Raw genomic sequence first — 20772 nt, 5'->3', positions numbered from 1 at the left:
CAAAGATTTTCTTACTGGCACATTCAATCTCAACAGGAGACAGCGGTGTGCTCATTGCTAAATAGGAGGCGTGTAATCCAAGAAGCAGGCCCAGATTCCTCTCTGTGTCTATCAGAGGTGAAGAGAGACTTCCCAGATCTGGTATGGTGACAACTTCTTGGTCAGGCTGGAAAAATAAATTTCATCATCAATCTGAGGAAACAGAATTAATTAAAAACATAAAACTAAAAGGACAGCTCTGTCCTGCAGCTGTACCACCATGTGAGCCCAGGGGTGCTCTGGGTGTTCTGCCCCTCCATCCTGTAACGAGTCGATGCTGCTGTGCCCAAGTAACAGCAGATGCCACAGAAACCCACACGCCCTAGAAAGCAGGCAGCAACTGCACAGCCCTATGTAGAAAAACTAAAGCACAGGCACATGATTTGGCTGGAATATTCCTTAGGAGTCAGTTTCCAAAGTGACTGTACACCATGCTTCAGAAAATATAATGAATTGTTACATGCATAAGGAACACACTGGGCAACAAAACTATGACACGAGAAGTGTTCGATGACAAGTATTAGTGGACTGTGACCACACATGTGGAGGAAATGAAATTTATTCTAACAAAAATCGAACTCTGAAAAAAGCAAGAGTTCAACTTTTCCAGTCACAGAACATATTTACAGCAAAGTTAATTCCCCCCTTCATAAAATGCTTTAAGCCCTGCCCTAATGGCATTTAATACATTTTATTACTTATGGATATCTGGAAAGCTAATCCCAATATATAAATTCTATGTGTTCGTGAATACATAGGAAGGACATTATTTCTATTGCCAAGAATTACACTTCTGCATAGTTCTTCCCAAAATATACATATCGCAAGATAATAAGCCATTCCAAATTTCTACATGAGACCAAAGTTTAACCTCTTTTCTTGTGGTACACTGTCTATATTTCTCAAATTGATTATTTAAAAAACAATCTTTCAAGACCAATACATCACAGATCTTAACATGAATAAATGTAAATTCATTTATGACAAAACTTCTAAAGGATCTTTATATTTATCCCTAATGCCCCCCAAAAGACACAGATATCAGTACTTCTGGATCCAAATATTCCTGTCACAAACCACACAGAGGGCATCCCTTGCTATCCTCTGCGTCACTCAAGGCATATAGCCTCACCTCCAGATATTGGCCAACACAAAACGCGTGCATGGATTCCCGAGTGTCTTCAAACTGCAAAGCAGCTTCCAAAGCTACCACTGGGTCTTCCCCTGCAAACTGAGCTGAAACAAAAAGGGAAAAAGCAACATGAGTTCAGTTCAATTTGCCTGAAGAGCTACAGGAGAAACAGTGAGTAGGAAATAAGTTAGGCGCTTAACTCAAAAGTGAGGGTTACCAGAGTATAATGACCTCCCACTGTCTCCCAGGGTTGCCTGGGCCAACTCAGAACTTGAAATGAGTTCCAAGTCTTAAAACAAAAAATGCATAATGATAGGAAATTCTTCAAATGTGCTGAATTTGTTGATAAGACAGACACCAAAGCCACAGATACATTAAAATTATGTGGGGGCTGGCACAAAACTAAAGAAATCATTTATAAGCCAAATACTCTGCTTAAAATGACACAGGCTATAACTTTTAACCATGAAATAAGAAGTGTAATCTCACCAAGAATACTACTTCCTGTTAACGACTGCGTCTGGAAGTCCTTTATATCATACACTTTCCCGTCAATCACAGTCCAGAAGCCTCCATCTTTATTATGGTTCTCCAAATCAGCTTTGCGTATAAGCGTCACTTCTTCATTATTTCTACAGTTCTGACCTGTAAAGAATGACTCTGTATATACAGAAACCAGAATCAGTCCACCGATCAATCAACAGGTAAAATGAAAAGAACAAACTGTGTGAAAGAACTACAAGCAGGTATAAACAAATCCACAACCACAATGAGAGAAATGTGTACCTGGCTCTGAAACCAATATCACACACAGGCAGCATGAATATCAAATCTGGCCATGCCAGGCCATAGAGCAAATCTCAACAAATTTCAAAGAAATCAACTTACAGAGCACGTGTGCTGACGACAATGCAGTTAAATTAGAAATAGGTTTTTAAAAATTCATCCAAAATAAATAAATAAAAATATTCATCCACATATTTGAAAATTACAAAGCTCACTTAGAAGTAACCCAAAATTCTAAGAAAAAATGACTATGGAAATTAGAAAATGTGTTCAATTAATGATAATAAAAATACTGCAGATCAAAATGGTGACATACAACTAAATGCATGCTTGTGGGCATTTATGCCTTTAAATGTGTATATTAGGGGGAAAAAGCTAAAAAAGAAAAGAAACACCAAATCAATAAAAGTCTATTGGTTCATAAAAATACTCAAAAAAAGAAAACCTGACTAGTGGTCACCTTTGGAAGTGCTAGGATACCAACTCAATATTATGAAAAATAGTTAAAGGGAAGTGGCAGTTCAAGAAGTCAAGCTTAGATTATGTCCTTCCTGTACAAATGGTACCTCCTGCTAACCAGACAGCAGAGGACAAGGTTGGTAGGGGATTTTACAGAGGACACGCAACACATGAATTCCCTGGTCTAGCGTCACAGAACTAAAGCGGGGAGCCACCAAGCATTACAGGCCTCCTGAGCCAACAGAAAGCACGACTCCAGACATAACACCGACCCACTGAGATTGCATTCAAATCCAGCCAAACTCTAGATCTAACCAGCAGAGGAATGTAACTAACAGAAGAACATGTTGGTCTAGAACGAGAATGCAATCAACCAAGTTCAGAAAATGTGAAGTTCTCCAAAATAACCAACCTGTTTCTTTGAAAAAGAAAACAGTATGATCAGAGACAGGGAAAGGAGGGCCTGGAGCCATGCTGTTGGGGTAAAGAGACTAGAAGCATACGTCAACCAATGCCAATACGCAGAACATGCTCAGGTCCTAATTCAAAATCACCACCATAGGCCGCACGCGGTGGCTCAGGCCTGCAATCCCAGCACTTTGGGAGGCCGAGACGGGCGGATCACGAGGTCAGGAGATCGAGACCATCCTGGCTAACACGGTGAAATCCCGTCTCTGCTAAAAAACACAAAAAACTAGCCGGGCGAGGTGGCGGTGCCTGTAGTCCCAGCTACTCAGGAGGCTGAGGCAGGAGAATGGCGTGAACCCGGGAGGCGGAGCTTGCAGTGAGCCGAGATCCGGCCACTGCACTCCAGCCTGGGCAGCAGAGCGAGACTCCGTCTCAATAAAAAAAAAAAAAAAAAAAAAAAAAAAAAAAAAAAAATTACCACCTAAAAAAGGTATTTTTGAGATAGTCCAGGAAAATGTAATATGGACTGCATGTTAGATTAAGGGATCACTGTTAATCTAACAGACAGGATAATGATATTGTAGGGTTTTCTTTAAATCCTTATCATTAAGATGTAAAATGCCTTAAAATGTTTTAAAGACAGAGTTATGCTTTAGAATAATCCAATCAATCAACAATATAGAGAAGTATGGGAGGGGAACGTATTCACCTGTTAAAGCTAGATTCATTTTACTATTTTTCTACTTTTATCTATGTTAGAAAATTTTCATAATAAACATTACAAAAAATCACTGTGCTAATAAGTATTCATTTCTCAAAAAGCAAGAAAAATAGCAGATTAAACCCTAAGAAAAAAGAAAGCAATAATAAAGAAGAGTATGGCACTGGAACAGACAAACATATAGAAATATGGAACAGAATGGAGACCCCAAAAACAACTCCTCACGTATTTGGTCATATGATTTTTGACATGGGAGCCAAGCCCACTCAATGGGGAAAGAAGAGCCTTTTCAATGCACGGTACTGGGAAATCCAGACACACACATGTAAAACAACGTAGGTAGACCCTTACCTTACGCCACACACAAAAACTAACTCAAAATTGATCAGAGACCTAAAAATAAGTGCTAAAACTATAAAATTCTTAAAAGAAAACACTGCGGAAAAACTTCATGACACTGAATTTGGTGACGATGTCTTGAATAGGACACCAAAAGCAGCACAGGCAACAAAAGGAAAATACAGGTAAGTTGGACTTAATCAAAATCGAACACTTCTGTGCATCAAAGGAGGCTATCAAGAGTGATACGGCAACCCAAAGAATGCAAAACAGATTGCAAATCATATCTATCCAGAATATATAACGAACTCCTAAAACCCAACATGACAAAAACCCAATTAAAACATGGGCAAAAGACTTGAACAGACATTTCTCTAGAAAAGATATGCAAATGGTCAATAAGCACATGAAAAGATGCTTGACATCACTAATCATTAGGGACATACAAATCAAAACCACAATGAGATACCACTTCATAACCATTGATGGTTACTATTTTTTTTAAAAAAAAAGTGTTGGTGAGGATGTGGAGAAACTGGAACTCCTGCACACTACTGATGGGAACACAAAATGGTGCAGCCACTCTGAAAAACACTATGGCAGCTCCTCAAAAAAATTAAATATAAAATTGCCATATAATCTACCAATTCTACCTCTGGCTATCTACCCAAAAGACGTAAAAGCAGGCCGGGTGCAGTGGCTCACGCCCATAATCCCAACACTTTGGGAGGCCGAGGTGGGCGGCTCACGAGGTCAGGAGAACAAGACCATCCTGGCCAACATGGTGAAACCCCAGCTCTACTAAAATACAAAAAATTAGCTGGGCATGGTGGCGCACGCCTGTAGTCCCAGCTACTCAGGAGGCTGAGGCAGGGGAATTGCTTGAACCCGGGAGATGGAGGTTGCAGTGAGCCGAGATCGTACCACTGCACTCCAGCCTGGCGACAGAGCAAGGCTCTGTCTCAAAAAAAATTAAAAAAGAAAGGACGCAGATGGATATACACACCCATATTCATGGCAGCATTATTCACAATAGCCAAAAGATGGAAACAACCCAAGTGTCATCAGCTGGTGGGTGGAGAGCAAAATGTGATATATTCATATAACAGAATATGACTTCACCTTAAAATGTAAGGACATTCAGACACTTTCCACAACACAGATAAACCTTGAAGACATGCTAAGTGAAATAAGCCAATCCCCAAAGGATAAATACTATATGGTTCCATGTATATGAGGTACCTGGAGTAGTCAAATTCAGAGACAGAAAGTAGAATGGCAGTTGCCAGATGCTGGGGAAAATTGGTGTTTAATGGATACATAGTTTCGGTTGAGAAAAATGAAAAGTTCTAGAGATGAGCGGTGGTGATGGCTGTAAAACAATGTGAATGTACTTAATGCCACTAAACAGTACACTTAAATGGCAAATTTTACCAATCTTATACAAACCCTTCCAAGAAAAGAATAGGCAGGAACATTCTCCTATTCACTCTACAAGACTAGCACAACCTTGGTTACCAAAACCTGAATGTCTATTACATTTTCCTACTATCATATCCATCAGCCAGTATTTCCCTCGATGAGCTAACGTTCTCTGGTGGACAGATGGAAACTAACAGAGGTTGCATGGGACCTATCCTCTTCCTGAATTACAGCTTCCTTGTTAGTAAAGACGTGGTGGTTATCAACAACAATAACAGTAAGCTGCAGGGCATTACAAGAAAATAAAATTACAGGTCACTAATTACAAGGAAAATGACATGCAAAATCTAGAAAAATTACAAATAAAGATGCAAAATTGTCTTTTAAAAATAGCAGACCAAGACCAGAAATATCTATCCATATGACCAATATTAAGATTAAAGTAGTTTTATTCCAGAAATGGAAGGCTGAGTCAACATTTGACAAGTCAGTACTTCATACATTAATAGAAAAAAAAATTATATCATCAAGTAATGTAGGAAAAGCATCTGATGAAATTTAACATCCAATCATAGTTAAAACCGCATCACAAAGCAGAAACAGAAGAAAACATCCTTAAGATTCAAAGGTACTTACAAAGAAATTCCTAAAACAAACATCATACTTCGTGTATGAAATCTTGAAAGCTTTTTCTCTGCTACTAAGAAAAAGGCAAGGAGGCACACTGTCACCATTTCTACTCCACAATGCACTACAGGTCCTAGCAAGTGCAATAAGTCACTAGGGGAAAAGCTGCAAGATCAGACCAGACACAAGTATAGACAATCACTTGGTTCAGACAAAGGTGGCACCCAGAAAAGAGACCAAGGACAGTCTTTTCACCCACAGGTGTGGCACAAAGACGCTATGGACAAAAAGCCTGTGGAAAAAAGTGACATGTGACCCCTATCTCATAACTTGCACAAAAATGAAGTCCAAGTGCACTATAGCTCTTAACACGAAAGTTAAGACAATAAAACTTTAAAGGTATAAAAGAAAATCTGGGTAAGAAAAAGATTTCTTAAGGCACAAAATGAACAACCATTAAAATAGTTAACAAACTGGATTTCACTAATATTACTTCTGTTCATCAGAAAACACTTTTAAGTGACTACACAGGCCTCAGTGAGAGAAAAAGCTCCATGAGAAATAGAGCCAAAAGTTCATATCCCAAATATACAAGAACACTCACATGAATGACTAAAAAGAAAAAAAGATAATCAGATAGAAAAATGGGCACAAAACTTGAAGTGGCAGTTCACAAAAGAGAATTTCCAACTGATTAACGTACATATGAAAAGGTATCAAACCTCACTATTAATCTAGAAAATGCTAATTGAAACCACAATGAGATACCAGTGACACCCATCAGAAAGGCCCCAACAGGGAATGCCAGCAATGCTAGGTCTCGGCACAGAGGTGGAATACTGAGAATTCTCACTTTGTGGTGGAGATAAGTAGCAGCACAATCACTGTGGAAAACTGGCATTCTGTATGAAAGGCATCCTCTACAAACCAAGAGTCCCACCAAGAAACAGAAAGCATGATTAAAGAAACAGATGTAAGAATGTTAACATATTGGCAGGAGCACTGGCTCATGCCTCTTACGTCAGCACTTTGGGAGGCCAAAGTGGGAGGATCACTTGAGCCTAGGAGTTTGAGACCACCCTGGGCAACAGAAGGAGACCGTGTCTCTACAAAAAATTGAAAAATTAGCCAGGCATGGTGGCACATGCTTGTAGTCCCACCTAGGTGGAAGGATATGGTAACATATTAATTTAACCTAAACCTGGAAACAACTTACATTTCCATCAACAAGTAGAATGAATAAGTTGTTGTATATTCGAACAAAAGTATACTACATATGGCAATAAAAATGAAAGAACTCAGTAACAGGGCGAAGCTCAGAAACCAAAAGGTACATACTGTCTAATTCCACTTATATGAAGTCCAAGAACAGACAGAATTAAAATGATGTTGGGTAGGGACAAGAACTTAGTATAAGATGATCAAAAGTAAGGTGGCAACGACCACACAGCCTGGGGGGAAGGGCACTTTTCAGAGAGATGAGTCAGCGTTTGGGAGGGTCCTGCCATTATCCAGGCTAAGGCTTGAATGGCTGTGACACGGTTCTCTCTGTGATCAATTACGGGAATGTACTGGGTACTTTTGTGTATGTGTTACTTAGCACAATTTCAAAAGGCTTTACAGTGAGTAAGTTGCTGATGTGAGCAAATGAATGCACCTCAACTGTATGACAGTAGAGAGACAAAATAAATATGACTACGTAAGCTCACTCCTTAACAAAAGGGGAAGAACGGTGCTGAAAGTACTGACTGTTTAAAAAAAAAAAAACAAAAACAAAAAACCATGTTCAATGTCCTGGGGCTGTTTTCCTCAGGACAACTGCTACCTCTTGTTTTAAGCTCCCATGTTAGAGGGATGATGGCCTAAAACACAAGAAGAAAAAGCCCACCCAGCTTGAGATTTCATATAAATCAAAGTTGAACCATGATTTTGACTGATTCTGAGTCCAGGAAGCTAGAACCATAGAAAGTATGGTGACTTAGATTCAAAAATCCAAAGCTCAAAACATTGAGAACACAAGTGTCATTCCAATTTGGGATGCACCACAGGCAATGCCTGTAAGGAAGTGCTCAGGTGACTCGAGGAATTCCGCATCTCACTAACATCAAACAACCAGAGGACTCTGGAGAGTCTTCCCGTATCCATCTCTGCCTCCTGAGCTGGACCACAGATAACCACCTCAACAGCACCTTCTGGAGGCACCAGGACTTCGTAAAATTTCATTTCAGTACTTTACAAGGATTACTAATGGAAAAATCTTCCTTAAATATAACCCAAATATAGTCAGGCACAGTGGCTCATTCCTGTAATCCCAGCACTTTGGGAGGCAGACGCGGGTGGATCACTTGAGATCAGGAGTCCGAGACCATCCTGGACAACATGGTGAAACCCCGTCTCTACTGAAAATACAAAAGTAAGCTGGGCATGGTGGTATGCACCTGTGGTTCCAGCTACTCAGGAGGCTGAGGCAGGAGAATCACTCGAGCCCCGGAGGCGGAGGTTGCAGTGAGCTGAGATCATGACACTGCACTCCAGCCTGGGCAACAGAGCAAGATGTAGTGTCAAAAAAAAAGATAGATAGATTGATAGATAGACAGACAGACAGACAGATAATATATACACAGACACACACACACACATATTTGGGTAATATATATATGACCCACATTTCTTCTGATGTGGATTATCTTCATTTTTCACTTATACTACCATCAGTAGCAATGGCAAATAATTGATCTTCCTTTGTATTCTTTCAAATTGAACGACAAGAATAGGTAAGACAAGGACAATAAAACTTTCCTCAGTAAAAGTCCTTTAAGACGCCGTACCCATTATGCCAGGCCAGGCTAACTCTTCATGATCATCCCGTTCCTTTCCTGGAGCCAGGTGGTTGAACCGATCCAGATGTTCCAACAGGCCACCCAGCAGAGGTACAGCTCCAGCCTCTTGCATGAGACTAGCATTTTTACTGAGCAGAAGCACTATAGAAACTACTAGTTCTGGAAGGAGAACACCTACATTTAAGAAATAATAAGATTTAAATAAGTATTTATCGTATAAAAGCTATTTGTAAACTTGTTCTGTGTTTAAATTCTGCTAAGTCACAAAATAAGAAACGTTTGTCCTTCAGCATATTTCTACAGGACTATCTTTTATTTTATATCGAGACCGGTATAGCTATCAAACAGAACCCTTTAAATTACAAAAATATTTTCCAAAACACTGTATTTCAATCACGGAACTATGAACTAGTGTCTCCTATTCAGAAAATTAAATGTTTATTGATATGTTCATCATCAGGAAAAAAACACTAGAAAATAATGCTCTAACCTCAAAAAGTTAAAACATACCAGGTAGTATCAGAATTTTTGAGATCCTTAATGAGGTACCTAATTTTTATTACGCTGTCAAAATAAAATTAGACAATTTTATTACCTCTGACCTCATTATTGACATACCAATAATGGAAGTATAAATCTAAATTACCAATTATATTTAAAGTGATATGAGTCCCATACCAGCTGGCTTAACAACAGAACTGTCAGTAACTAAAAAAAAAAACAAAGGTGAAAGGGCAGGAGGACCAGAAAATTTAGAGTAAACACAGGCAGGCTGATCAGGAAAGAAGACACTTCAGCTTTCATCTATCTCCTAAAATAACCATGTACACAAGCAGGAAACAAAAGGTACCTGTAAAGTCCCCTTCCACAATGCAAGCCACCTCTGCGAAGTGCCGCCAGCTGGTAGAAGCAACGCTGGCTGCCACAGGCAGTATATCCCCAATGTGCGTGCACAGAAGGGCTGTGTACTTCTTCAGCAAGGAACCAACGCCCATTAGCTCTGGACCTTGAAGAAGGATTGAGAAATTTTCATTTTCACTATTAAAATTTTTCTCTGTAAACAAACTAACTGCTCCATGATGCTACTCTCATCTACACATCTTTTACCCATAATAATTTTCTCAAACAGGAGCCTGTTAACCCTTAGTCTTTGGGCTCTTTCTATATCATGTAACTGGAGGGGCAGTATTTTTATGTCAAGTTTTATACCCTGCACTACAGAGTACCTAGAAATTTTGGGTGTATAAATACTAAAGTCATAATTTAATTTAAGGTTTTGTTTTGATTTGTTTTGTTTTGTTTTACAGACGGGGTCTCACTATGTTGCCCAGATTGGACTCAAACCCCTGGGCTCAAGTGATCCTCCTGCGTCAGCCTCCTGAGTAGTTAGAACTATAGGCATGCACCACCACGCCCCGCTCTAAATTTTTAAAACTTTATATCTAGTACATAAATGTTTCCTAAAAGCTTGTAAATTATTCCCAGAAAACAAAGTTAGGCACTTTTCTGCTCCATAAAATCTCCAGTTTTGTCAGGCAGTGGCTCACGCCTGTAATCCTAGCACTTTGGGAGGCCGAGGCGGGTGCATCACGAGGTCAGCAGTTTGAGACCAGCCTGACCAACACAGTGAAACCCTGTCTCTACTAGAAATAAAAAATAAAAAATTAGTTGGGCATGGTGGCGGGCGCCTGTAATCCCAGCTACTTGGGAGGCTGAGGCAGGAGAATCTCTCGAAACCAGAAGGCGGAGGTTGCAGTGAGCCAAGATTGCGCCACTGTACTGTAGCCTGGCCAATGAGAGCAAAACTCTGTCTCAAAAAAAAAACAAAAAAAAATAATCTTCAGTTTTTCTGCCTACATAGTTCTTTTCAGTTTTTTTTTTTTTTTTTTTTTTTGAGACGGAGTTCTCCTGCCTCAGCCTTCAGAGTAGCTGGGACTACAGGCACCTGCCACTACACCCAGCTAATTTTTTGTATTTTTAGTAGAGACAAGGTTTCACTATGTTGGCCAGGCTGGTCTCGAATTCCTGACCTTGTGATCCGCCCACCTGGGCCTCCCAAAGTGCTGGGATTACAGGTGTCAGCCACTGCGCCCGGCCTCCTAGGTGGTTCTTAATAGCTTTTCAGTCCTTGTGACTTTAAGATGGTCACCTCTTTCTCTTTCAAGCTATCAACTCATCTACTAAAACCTGAAAGTTTCCATTATTGACAAGAGCCTAACTCTTCAGAAAGTAATTAAGTTACTTTGGGAAAAAAACAGCTACAAGGATACTAATGGAAGCAGCAGACCCTTCCATCCTTGACAGAAAGTCTCATGAAGGAGGGCCAGCCGCTGCCCTGGATGCTCGAGGAGGGGAACCATTCCCTCAACAGTGCACAGCACTGAGTACTTACACACATTCTATTCTTGATCCTCACAGGCTGCCTCAGGGATCATCCCAAGTCTGCAGGTGAGAAGTCTTTGGCCCCATCAGACTTGGTCTAATGTCTAAACTACTAAGCAGAGCTGTAACTGAAACCCAGTCTTCCTCCAACAATTCTTCCCATTCCACCCAGCTGGCTCCCACATGTGACATATGAATAGGCTGCCACTGTTTACTTCCTACATCATGCCAGTCTCCAGCATTCCATAGCACAAGGAACAAACCTGATAAACCTTCTGTAAGACTAAACTGAACTTACAGGATGCTATTACTGATGTCTAAAGAATTTAAATATTAAGACAACAAAATTTAAAATGTTAACGAGGCTAACACAGAAGGGTCTGACTCAAAAAAGTGGAGGCAAAATGAAGCCTCAAAATTGGTGCGTTTAGTAGCATAACAACTACACATCTGGGCATATAGGATGGACACGTTGAAAAGCCTAAATTAAGCCTCGATCACATACAAGACACTTTGACATTTTAAGCAACTTACTAGAAATATCTGAGGTCTGACCAATACTTTCTCCTGGATAAAGTTTACTAATAAGCAAACGTTGAAAACGCAGCAACAAATCCAGTGAAGCAGATCTTTCACGACTGTGTTGCTCAAAGTCCAGACACGATGAAATCCGACGGGCAACATCCTTCAATCTGGCCACAGTCTGAGAAGCAATGTTTCTACACAGGAAAAAAGAGGATTACAAAATTAAACAAGTTATTTATATTTAAAAGAAAAAGGGATGGGGTAAATCATGACAAACTAACATCACAAACACAGATCATACATGAAGATGACCTGCAGCTGGCTTCCCTCCCCAAATGTGTCCCGTTCATCTGCAATAAGCACAACCTCAGCCAAAACGGAGCAGAAGGGCATAGAAGACTCAAAAGAGATAATGATGCCCTCGTGCCTCACTAACGTGCGCCTACGGAGCTGCGTGCAGTGGTCCAAACTGCAGAGGATCTTGCTTCAAAAGGAATACTTCTGTACACCCAATGTCTAAGGAATGTAAACATTAAGACAATGAAACTTAAAATCTTGAGGAGGCTAATATAGAAATATCTGACCCTCTAGAAAAAAAAACAGTGTCATTATCTTTTGTCCAAAGCTGCATTTCAAACAGAAAGGTCATACTACTCTTCAAGACAAGACTCGCCTGCGTTGCCGCATCTGCCTTGCAAGTCCACCTTGAGCCCTTACTCGCAAGCAGCACTGGGGTGGGCCATGCAGCAGGTACTCAGGGCTCAGGGAGTCCGGGAAGGAAGACCAAAGCAGGTGCCCAAAGAGCATGGCAGCAAACAAAGTAGAAGAGGCTCCAGTTCCAACACTGTGATGTGACTTGAGCCATGAGCCATTGGTAGATGAGAAGAAAAGAGAAGAAACATACGTTCCCAGAAGGTACAGTCAGGAGAGCAGTCAATGTTTCTGGTTCCTTAGCAGAACACCAAGAAACAAGGGCAGGAGAACAAGACAAGGAAGCAAGGGAGAGATGGTGCAGGCAATGGGAGTGTCAGGCTGTGGGACCAGAGTCTGCAATGCCAACCCACCAAGGTTACGAAAGGAAAATAACACTTTCTGTGTGTTTAAGGAAAGTAACTTCTTTTTTTTTTTTTTTTTTTTGAGACGGATTCTAGCTTTGTGGCCAGGCTGGAGTGTAGTGACACTATCTCAGCTCACTGCAACTTCTGCTTCCCCGGGTTCAAGCGATTCTCCTGCCTCAGCCTCCTGAGTAGCTGGGATTACAGGCATGCGCCACCACGGCCAGCTAATTTTTGTATTTTTTATTCTTTTGTAGTAGAGACGGGGTTTCATTATGTTACCCAGGATGGTCTCGATTTCCTGACCTTGTGATCCGCCCACCTCAGCCTCCCAAAGCGCTGGGATTATAGGCGTGAGTCACCGTGCCCGGCCTAAGGAAAGTTAACTCTTACATCAGTGTGAAAGCAAATCTGACAGGACAGGGGAACATGGAGGGGAGAAGAGCCAAACCAGGGCCTGGTTCCAGACCCACTCCACCTGTCCCGTTGACCCAGGAGCACAAGTGGCTCCCTGCACAACACCAAGAGTGAGGACATGCTTTCAGCTCCACTTTAACTCAGGTTCCTAATGTGACAGCAGGCTTGTCAATCCCACTTGGCCCTGTGGCTCACACGAGAAAACTACCAGCAGTGTGAGTAAGGACCGAAGCAGGAGACAGAGGAGCCAGGGTTTGGGAATCCCACAGCCACCCACAGGCCCTCATCACACACAGCAAGGATGTGCCCTCACTGGGCTCACCACACCATTCAACATCACCTTTCAGCCTCAGTACCTGATAACCTGCCTGGATAACCCCACTGTAACACAAGAAACAGGTCTAGAATCTAGCATGTAAGCTACACCTGAAAGAGTAAAGACAGTAATAAAACACAATAAAATTTTATTTAATATAAAACTTAGAGCCATAATCACAATGTGTAATTCTGATGGGGTTCACTACTTATAAAAACTTCACAGCGCTTTATTTTGAAATGTAAATGGTATTCTGTGGCTCCTTGCCAGCATGTAACTTCACGGCTTATTTTTGGCAAGCAGTGATTTCTTCAACCCACGTTTCCCAAGGGAAAAAAGGACATGAAATGTCTCCAAAAATCTCTTCCAATCTTTAGATAAACTACTATTCAACAACTGCATCCGCCAAGTCAACACATCAAGAATCCTTCAATCACAAACACTTAGGTGAGAAAACAGTGTCTATCCACACAGGAGAGGGACACATTATCCATGCTTATGAAGACAGCTTGGACTATTGGCTACTGAAAAGTTGTGAATGCATTTTTCTTTTTCTACTTTCCAAAAATTTTGTGAGGTGATAACTATGTTTGTTTCTATTCTTTTTATTTTGTATTTTTAAAGTAAGTACATCCTTATTATAAATCTGCTGTAGAACGAATGACCCATACAGGACCCCACGTGCCAAAGGAACCAAAAAGTCACACACAGCGAAGATGAAGACACAGGAGACAACCTATGTGGACAGCACACAGCCACCTGCCCAGGACACCAATGGAGCCACAGGTGCAATTCAAAACGTTCTTAGTTGTATTAATAAATGTGGCCAGGTGTGGTGGCTCACACCTGTAAACCCAACACTTTCGGAGGCTAAGGCGGGCAGATTACCTGAGGATGGGAGTTCAAGATCACCCTAGCCAACATGCGAAAACTCCATCTCTACTAAAAATACAAAAATTAGTCAGGTATGGTGGCATGCACCTGACGTCCCAGCCACTTAGGAGGCTGAGGCAAGAGAATCATTTGAACCCAGGAGGCAGAGGTTGCAATGAGCTGAGATTGTGCCGCTGCACTCCAGTCCAAGAAACAGAGTGAAACTCCATCTCGGGCGGAAAAAAAAATTGTTCCTAGTCACATTAATAAAAGTAAAACACACACACACACACACACAAATAAAACTCATTTTAATAATGGTCAGGCACGGTGGCTCACACCTGCAATCCCAGCACTTTGGGAGGCCAAGGCGGGCAGATTACTTGAGGTCAGGAGTTCGAGACCAGCCTGGCCAACATAGTAAACTCTGTCTCCACAAAAATACAAAAATCAGCCAGGTATGGTGGTGTACGCCTGTAGCCCCAGCTGCTCGGGAGGCTGAGGTAGGAGGATCACTTGAACCCAAGAGGCAGAGGTTGCAGTGAGCCAAGATTATGTCACTGTACTCTGGCCTAGGCAACAGAGCAAGACTCCATCTCAAAAAATAAAAATAATTTTAACAATGCATCATACTTGTCCCAACAGATTGAAAATATTATCATTTCAACATGAAATCAATATAAGAAAAATTGTTGAGATATTTTACATAGGTTATTTCATAAGTCCTCAGAAACTATTGGGGTAGCTTACATATGTAGCACATTTCAATTTGGACAATGAAATTTGCATTGAAAATATCTGATCTGCATTTAGACTCATAAACTATACAGTTGACGAAGTAGACTCAAATGGCCAAGTTATTCTAAACATACTTAAATGCTTTCCAATAATGGAATCAAGTTTTTAAACCTGCATTTTAATCAATAAAAATTAAACAGATAAAATACTCAGTGTCTCAGCTCTGATGGACACACTTCAAGTGCTGATCAGCAAACTGTGTGAGTGCGGCCAGACTGGCCAGCACAGGCTACACGGCTGCAGCTCAAACAGCACAGCTGCTAGCTCAAACAGGCCAGTCTCTCTGCACATGGAAACAGTCTGAGCAAGCAGGAGATGGGGAAAACGGGCACTGCCCTCATGAGAACGAAGGACCCACAACAGGAACCCTGCACTCACCCCCCGCCAAAGACACCAACAGCCCATGACACAGCCTCAGAAAACGGAGAGGCATTCAAGAACTTAGAAAAGCACCTCTGGAAAATGCTCACTTTAAAACCTTGCATGTAACCTTACATTTTAATTACAAAGTTTTTAATATCCATGTTCTCTTTTACTCTTAATGAACTCTGTGAAAGTAAACACAGCTTTTATTCTTACTCCTATAGTCACTGTGTTGGAAGTTCATCTATGCGAGCAAGCTGTTGCAACTGAAATCTTCTGAGAACAAATCCCAAGATCTTTCCATTAACACAAACTATATTGAGTTCTCTTTACTTCCATTTGTTAAAGACCAGAATGTGTGAAATATGCATTATCAGATTAGAAAAACAAAACAAACATCAGAAAAACGTTTTTCAAAATAGCATTTACCAAAATCTATGACAGAAACTAGCTCTAAAAACTTCCCGTTTCAAAATTCCACTGTGTGTCCACTAAGTTCGTTTTTCTGGCTGTGGACAGCAGGGCCACCCCACGCCACAGACCCACCACGGCCCCATGACCAGGCCGGCTGAGAGCTGCGGCCACTGCCCAGGGCTCCCTGCTCTGTGCTCGGCCGCCTGATCCAACCTGCCAGTTCTTTGCTTTCTCTATGTGTAGAAACTAAAATCAGGAGCCCAAGTTTACAAAAAGCAGATTTTTATTAAATAAGAGGTACAAATGTGTTTCATTTTCTAATAAATCTCTTTCACAAATCATCTTGCTTTTCTGCTCTTCTTGAGTGATCACTTTTACACAACACTGTCTGACCCTTTTGGCTTCTGCCAAGGTTAGCCTCTGTTCACAGGCTGAGTCTGACTTCTTCCCACCTCCTCCTAGTCTGGCCTTACAAAACAATGCTCATCATTCTTTCACACTGACTTTAGTTTTGAAAAGAAAAGTTATCTTACACAGTAGTATGTATAACTCTGTAATATGTAAAGTGAGGCAATGATAGAACCAGTTTTAAAAATAACCTTCCATGATGATTTTCATTTGCATCCACCGGCTTATTACTAAGAATCTTTTCACATGTTTACTGCACACCCCAATTTCTCTTCTGTGAAAAACTTTTGAGTATCATCATACCCTCCAACTTCTCCTCTCACCTGTGTTGAAAAGGGTCTGCTCTTTATCCTAACGTCTGTACTAGGTAATTTTCAGAATATTCCCTCCATCACCAAATAAATTTTTGAGATCCTTGTGTAGATTTCAAGATCTTAATATGAAAACCAATAATCACCTACTAAAATACAATACAGGTCAGGCACAGTGGCTAACACCTGTAATCCCAACACTTTCAGAGGCCAAGGCAGGAGAATCACCTAAGGTCAGGAGTTTGAGACCAGCCTGACCAATATGGTGAAACCCCGTCTCTGCTACAAATACAAAAATCAGCCAGGTGTGGTTGCGGACGCCTGTAGTCCCAGCTACTTGGGAGGCTGAGGCAGGAGAAGTGCTTGAACCCAGGAGGCAGAGGTTGCAGTGAGCCAAGATCATGATACTGCAATCCAGCCTGGGTGATAGAGTGAGACCCCGTCTCAGAAAATAAAAATTAAAAAAAATTAATAAGTAAATAAATAGGCCGGGCGTGGTGGTTCATGCCTGGGAAGCCAATGCGGGCAGATCACCTGAGGTCTGGAGTTCCAGACCAGCCCGACCACCATGAAGAAACCCCATCTCTACTAAACATACAAAATTAACCAGGTGTGGTGGCACACGCCTGTTATCCCAGCTGCTTGAGAGGCTGAGGCAGGAGAATCACTTGAACTCGGGAAGTGGAGGTTGCGGTGAGCCAAGATCGTGCCATTGCACTTAGCCGCCTGGGCAACAAGAGTGAAATGCTGTCTCAAAAAAAAAAAAAAAGTAAATAAATAAAATACAATACAATACAGCTAATACGATTTACCTAAGAAGCTGTTGTACGAGCTGAACCAGAGGCAAACACTGTTTGCCAGAAGACTCACAGATCCCCGTATTAATAAGGTCTTTATCCAATGGCGTCCTGCTTCTGTGAAACGTTGAGGCATTTGCTTCCTGTTCATCAATTTCTTTTTCCTTCTGTGCTTCTTTTTTGGCTTCAATATCCTGTAATTTGTAAACAAAAATTGTTTACAAGTGATCTCATTAGCAGGTGTGAAGGCACACAGGCTGGCTGAGCCCTGACCCCAGTGCCAAGCTATCCCAGCCTCTGTGTGCTACCACACACACCTACCCACAGGACCCCACCTGCCCTGTTGAAAACCCCAACTCAGCTGTGCAGTTTCAAACAGAGTCTTCTTTTTACAGATCCAAGGTCCAGGCTGCCTCTGCTGACGCTCTCCAGCCTCCTTCTGTGAAGTCCCTAAAATCCTTAACCCTGCTACTGGCTCTCACAAAACCCAATGTGATCTGCCCCACACACGCAGCATCCAGCTGCTTTGTAAGGATAAGCAGCAGCTATAATTCTCACACACACTGGTTCAAATGTAAATGGCAAAGCCACTCTGGGAAACTATGAACACACACGGACCCCAAGACCTAACAAATTCCACTCCAAGTGTTTACCCTAAGGGAGAACATATGCTCACTAAAGTACTTGCACACAGCACAATCATGGCAGCTCTACACGGCCAAAAACCAGAAAGCCTGGGCACGGTGGCTCATGCTTGTAATCCCAACAGTATGGAAGGCCAAGGTGGGGGGATCACTTGAGCCCAGGAGTTCGAGACCATCCTGTGCAACATAGTGAAAACTTGTCTCTACAAAAAAATCAAAAAACTAGCCGGGCATGGTGACACGCCTGTGGTCCCTGCAACACAGGAGGCTGAGGTGGGAGGATCATTTGAGCCGAGGAGGACAAGGCTGCCGTGAGCCAACATCAGGTCACTGCATCCAGCCTGGGCGACAGAGCGAGACACCGTCTCAGAAAAAAAAAAAAAAGAATACAAAAACCAAAAGCAATTAAATGTCCTTCAATAAAAGAACGAACTAACAAGCAGCACTACACCTATAAAATGGAAAACTTCCCAATAATAAAAACCAAGTCACAAGACACACAACAGTGTGAATCTGAAAATCCTTCTCCACAGCAACGCAGGAAAGAGTGCAGCCTCTGCAGTTACATTGCTGCAACACTCAGAGCAGGAAAATGAATCTCATCTGAGGGCAGGGGAGCGTCCCGGCTGCGAGTGCCAAGGGGCACAGGGATCTTTCCGGGTGACGGGAATGGTCTACATGATGGACAGGTTACCTGTTAAATTCACTGAAACAGACAACACGCAGGATTTCATCACAATTAAATCATATCTCAATAATTGTTTAAATTAGCACATAAAAGAATTTTAATTTAGGCCGGGCGCGGTGGCTCACGCTTGTAATCCCAGCACTTTGGGAGGCCGAGGCGGGCGGATCACAAGGTCAGGAGATCGAGACCATGGTGAAACCCCGTCTCTACTAAAAAATAGAAAAAAATTAGCCGGGCGCAGTGGCAGGCGCCTGTAGTCCCAGCTACTCGGGAGGCTGAGGTAGGAGAATGGCGTGAACCCGGGAGGCGGAGCTTGCAGTGAGCCGAGATTGCGCCACTGCACTCCAGCCTGGGCGACAGAGCGAGACTCCGTCTCAAAAAAAAAAAAAAAAAAAAAAAAAAAGAATTTTAATTTAAAAAAATACTTGGATATGATAAAAGTTTAGTGTTTTACTATTTTCAGTTATTCTTCACATGTGTGAATGTGGTATTTCCGATCTCAGAGCACCACCAGGTCACGTGTGCCTCCAAGGCCATACCTGGATCTCTGCAGTAATGGCTGCGTGTAAGGCTGACTCCAACCCTCCATCAGCCATCAAGCTGCCCACCAGAAGATCAATCATGAATCGACGACCTGGACTTATGTTCACGTCATTGCCTGAAACTGAAATAGAAAGTGTGTGCCAATTTGAGTGAAACGCCATCCCCTCCCAGCACCCCGACCCATGCCCTCTCCTGTTCCTTCCCCAAGCCCACCTGCGCAGGGCAGGAGAGCAGAGAGTGCCCGGGCCCGCTCCTCGGCAGTGGGCAGCAGCACGGACCAGCCGCTCTGCAGCACGGACTGGGCGGCCGACTGCACGGTGCTCAGCACGCCTGCGCTGCTGGCCAGGGTTACCACCGTCTGCTTCAGGCTATTCAGGAGGACACTGCCCAGACCTAAACCAAGGAATTCCGGGTCAACCTGGTGACTAATGGCAGCATGCAACTGAAAGGAGAAAAACAATTTTCACTTAGAACCCCTAAAAATGAATGAATTTCAAAGTCTTATTAAACACTGAATAAAACTTACTTTGAAGTATTATTTAAACAACCAAATTCTCAGTTTATGTATTTTTAAAAACTGGACTAAAAAACCACTTACCCACAATAGCTTAAGTATTTTCTAGAGGAATTTTTTTAACCCCACTATGAACATGTATATGGAAAAGCTCAAGATGAGCAGAAGAGCTAAACAACTAACAACAGCAACCTCCACCCCACCCCAACAATCTGCACCAAACACAGAAATAATGGCCACAATGTAACCATAAAAGCTGCCATAGGTACAGTCTCGGCTCACTGCAAGCTCCGCCTCCCAGGTTCACGCCATTGTCCTGCCTCAGCCTCCGGGGTAGCTGGGACTACAGGAACCCGCCACCACGCCCGGCTAATTTTTTGTATTTTTAGTAGAGACAGGGTTTCACCGTGTTAGCCAGGATGGTCTGGATCTCCTGACCTCGTGATCCACCCGCCTCAGCCTCCCAAAGTGCTGGGATTACAGGTGTGAGCCACCGCGCCCGGCCCAGATCACGTTTTTTAGCCTCACGTCCATTATTAGCGCATTACAATCTTACTTTAAAATACTTCACTGAACAGGCTAAAACCCATGCCCTTCAAAATACATAAGCCTTCTTACAAACTCCTAAGTCACTTATAAAAGGAGCAAGAAGAAGGGAAATCATGAATACCTGAAGTCGTAGAAGATTCAGCGTTGCCACGGCCACGCACTCTTTCTCCTGGGGCGGGGGCCAGTCCGCGGAGCCGTCCATCCCCTCACTCACCTGCCGCAGCAGGAGATCCAGCTGCTCAAAAGTCATTGAGCAAATGTCCACCACAAAAGGGACACGGAGGCCAATGGACCACTCAGAACACGATGACCAAGCAAAGCTCTAAGAGGAAACGAGACGATCTAAAATGAATTTCCAAAAGCAGCTGCTGGTCTGTTCCACAGGAGTCCCCAGCATGTGTG

At 42.3% G+C, this 20772-nt stretch overlaps 1 protein-coding gene across 7 annotated transcripts in view; it reads right to left on the bottom strand.

Moving 5' to 3' along the window:
- Positions 1-20772, bottom strand: part of LOC103245991 (E3 ubiquitin-protein ligase HERC2) — a 219985-nt gene that overhangs the window by 127846 nt on the left and 71367 nt on the right. For 6 of the 7 annotated variants that reach the window (XM_008017306.3, XM_073011972.1, XM_008017311.3 and 3 more), the window contains 10 exons: positions 20492-20692; positions 19521-19749; positions 19304-19428; positions 17448-17626; positions 11690-11874; positions 9624-9779; positions 8762-8947; positions 1661-1831; positions 1172-1275; positions 16-166 (listed from right to left, as the gene is read on the bottom strand). In XM_008017306.3, coding sequence (XP_008015497.3) covers positions 16-166; positions 1172-1275; positions 1661-1831; positions 8762-8947; positions 9624-9779; positions 11690-11874; positions 17448-17626; positions 19304-19428; positions 19521-19749; positions 20492-20692 — 1687 coding nt within the window. The remainder of the gene's footprint in view (positions 1-15; positions 167-1171; positions 1276-1660; positions 1832-8761; positions 8948-9623; positions 9780-11689; positions 11875-17447; positions 17627-19303; positions 19429-19520; positions 19750-20491; positions 20693-20772) is intronic. The other variant, XM_008017312.3, reaches the window with a different exon arrangement.

This window comes from Chlorocebus sabaeus, chromosome 26, assembly GCF_047675955.1.
Source record: "Chlorocebus sabaeus isolate Y175 chromosome 26, mChlSab1.0.hap1, whole genome shotgun sequence".
Lineage (NCBI taxonomy): Eukaryota > Metazoa > Chordata > Mammalia > Primates > Cercopithecidae > Chlorocebus > Chlorocebus sabaeus.
Note: the sequence above shows the minus strand (reverse complement) of the source record. Positions and strands in the feature narration are given on the sequence as shown.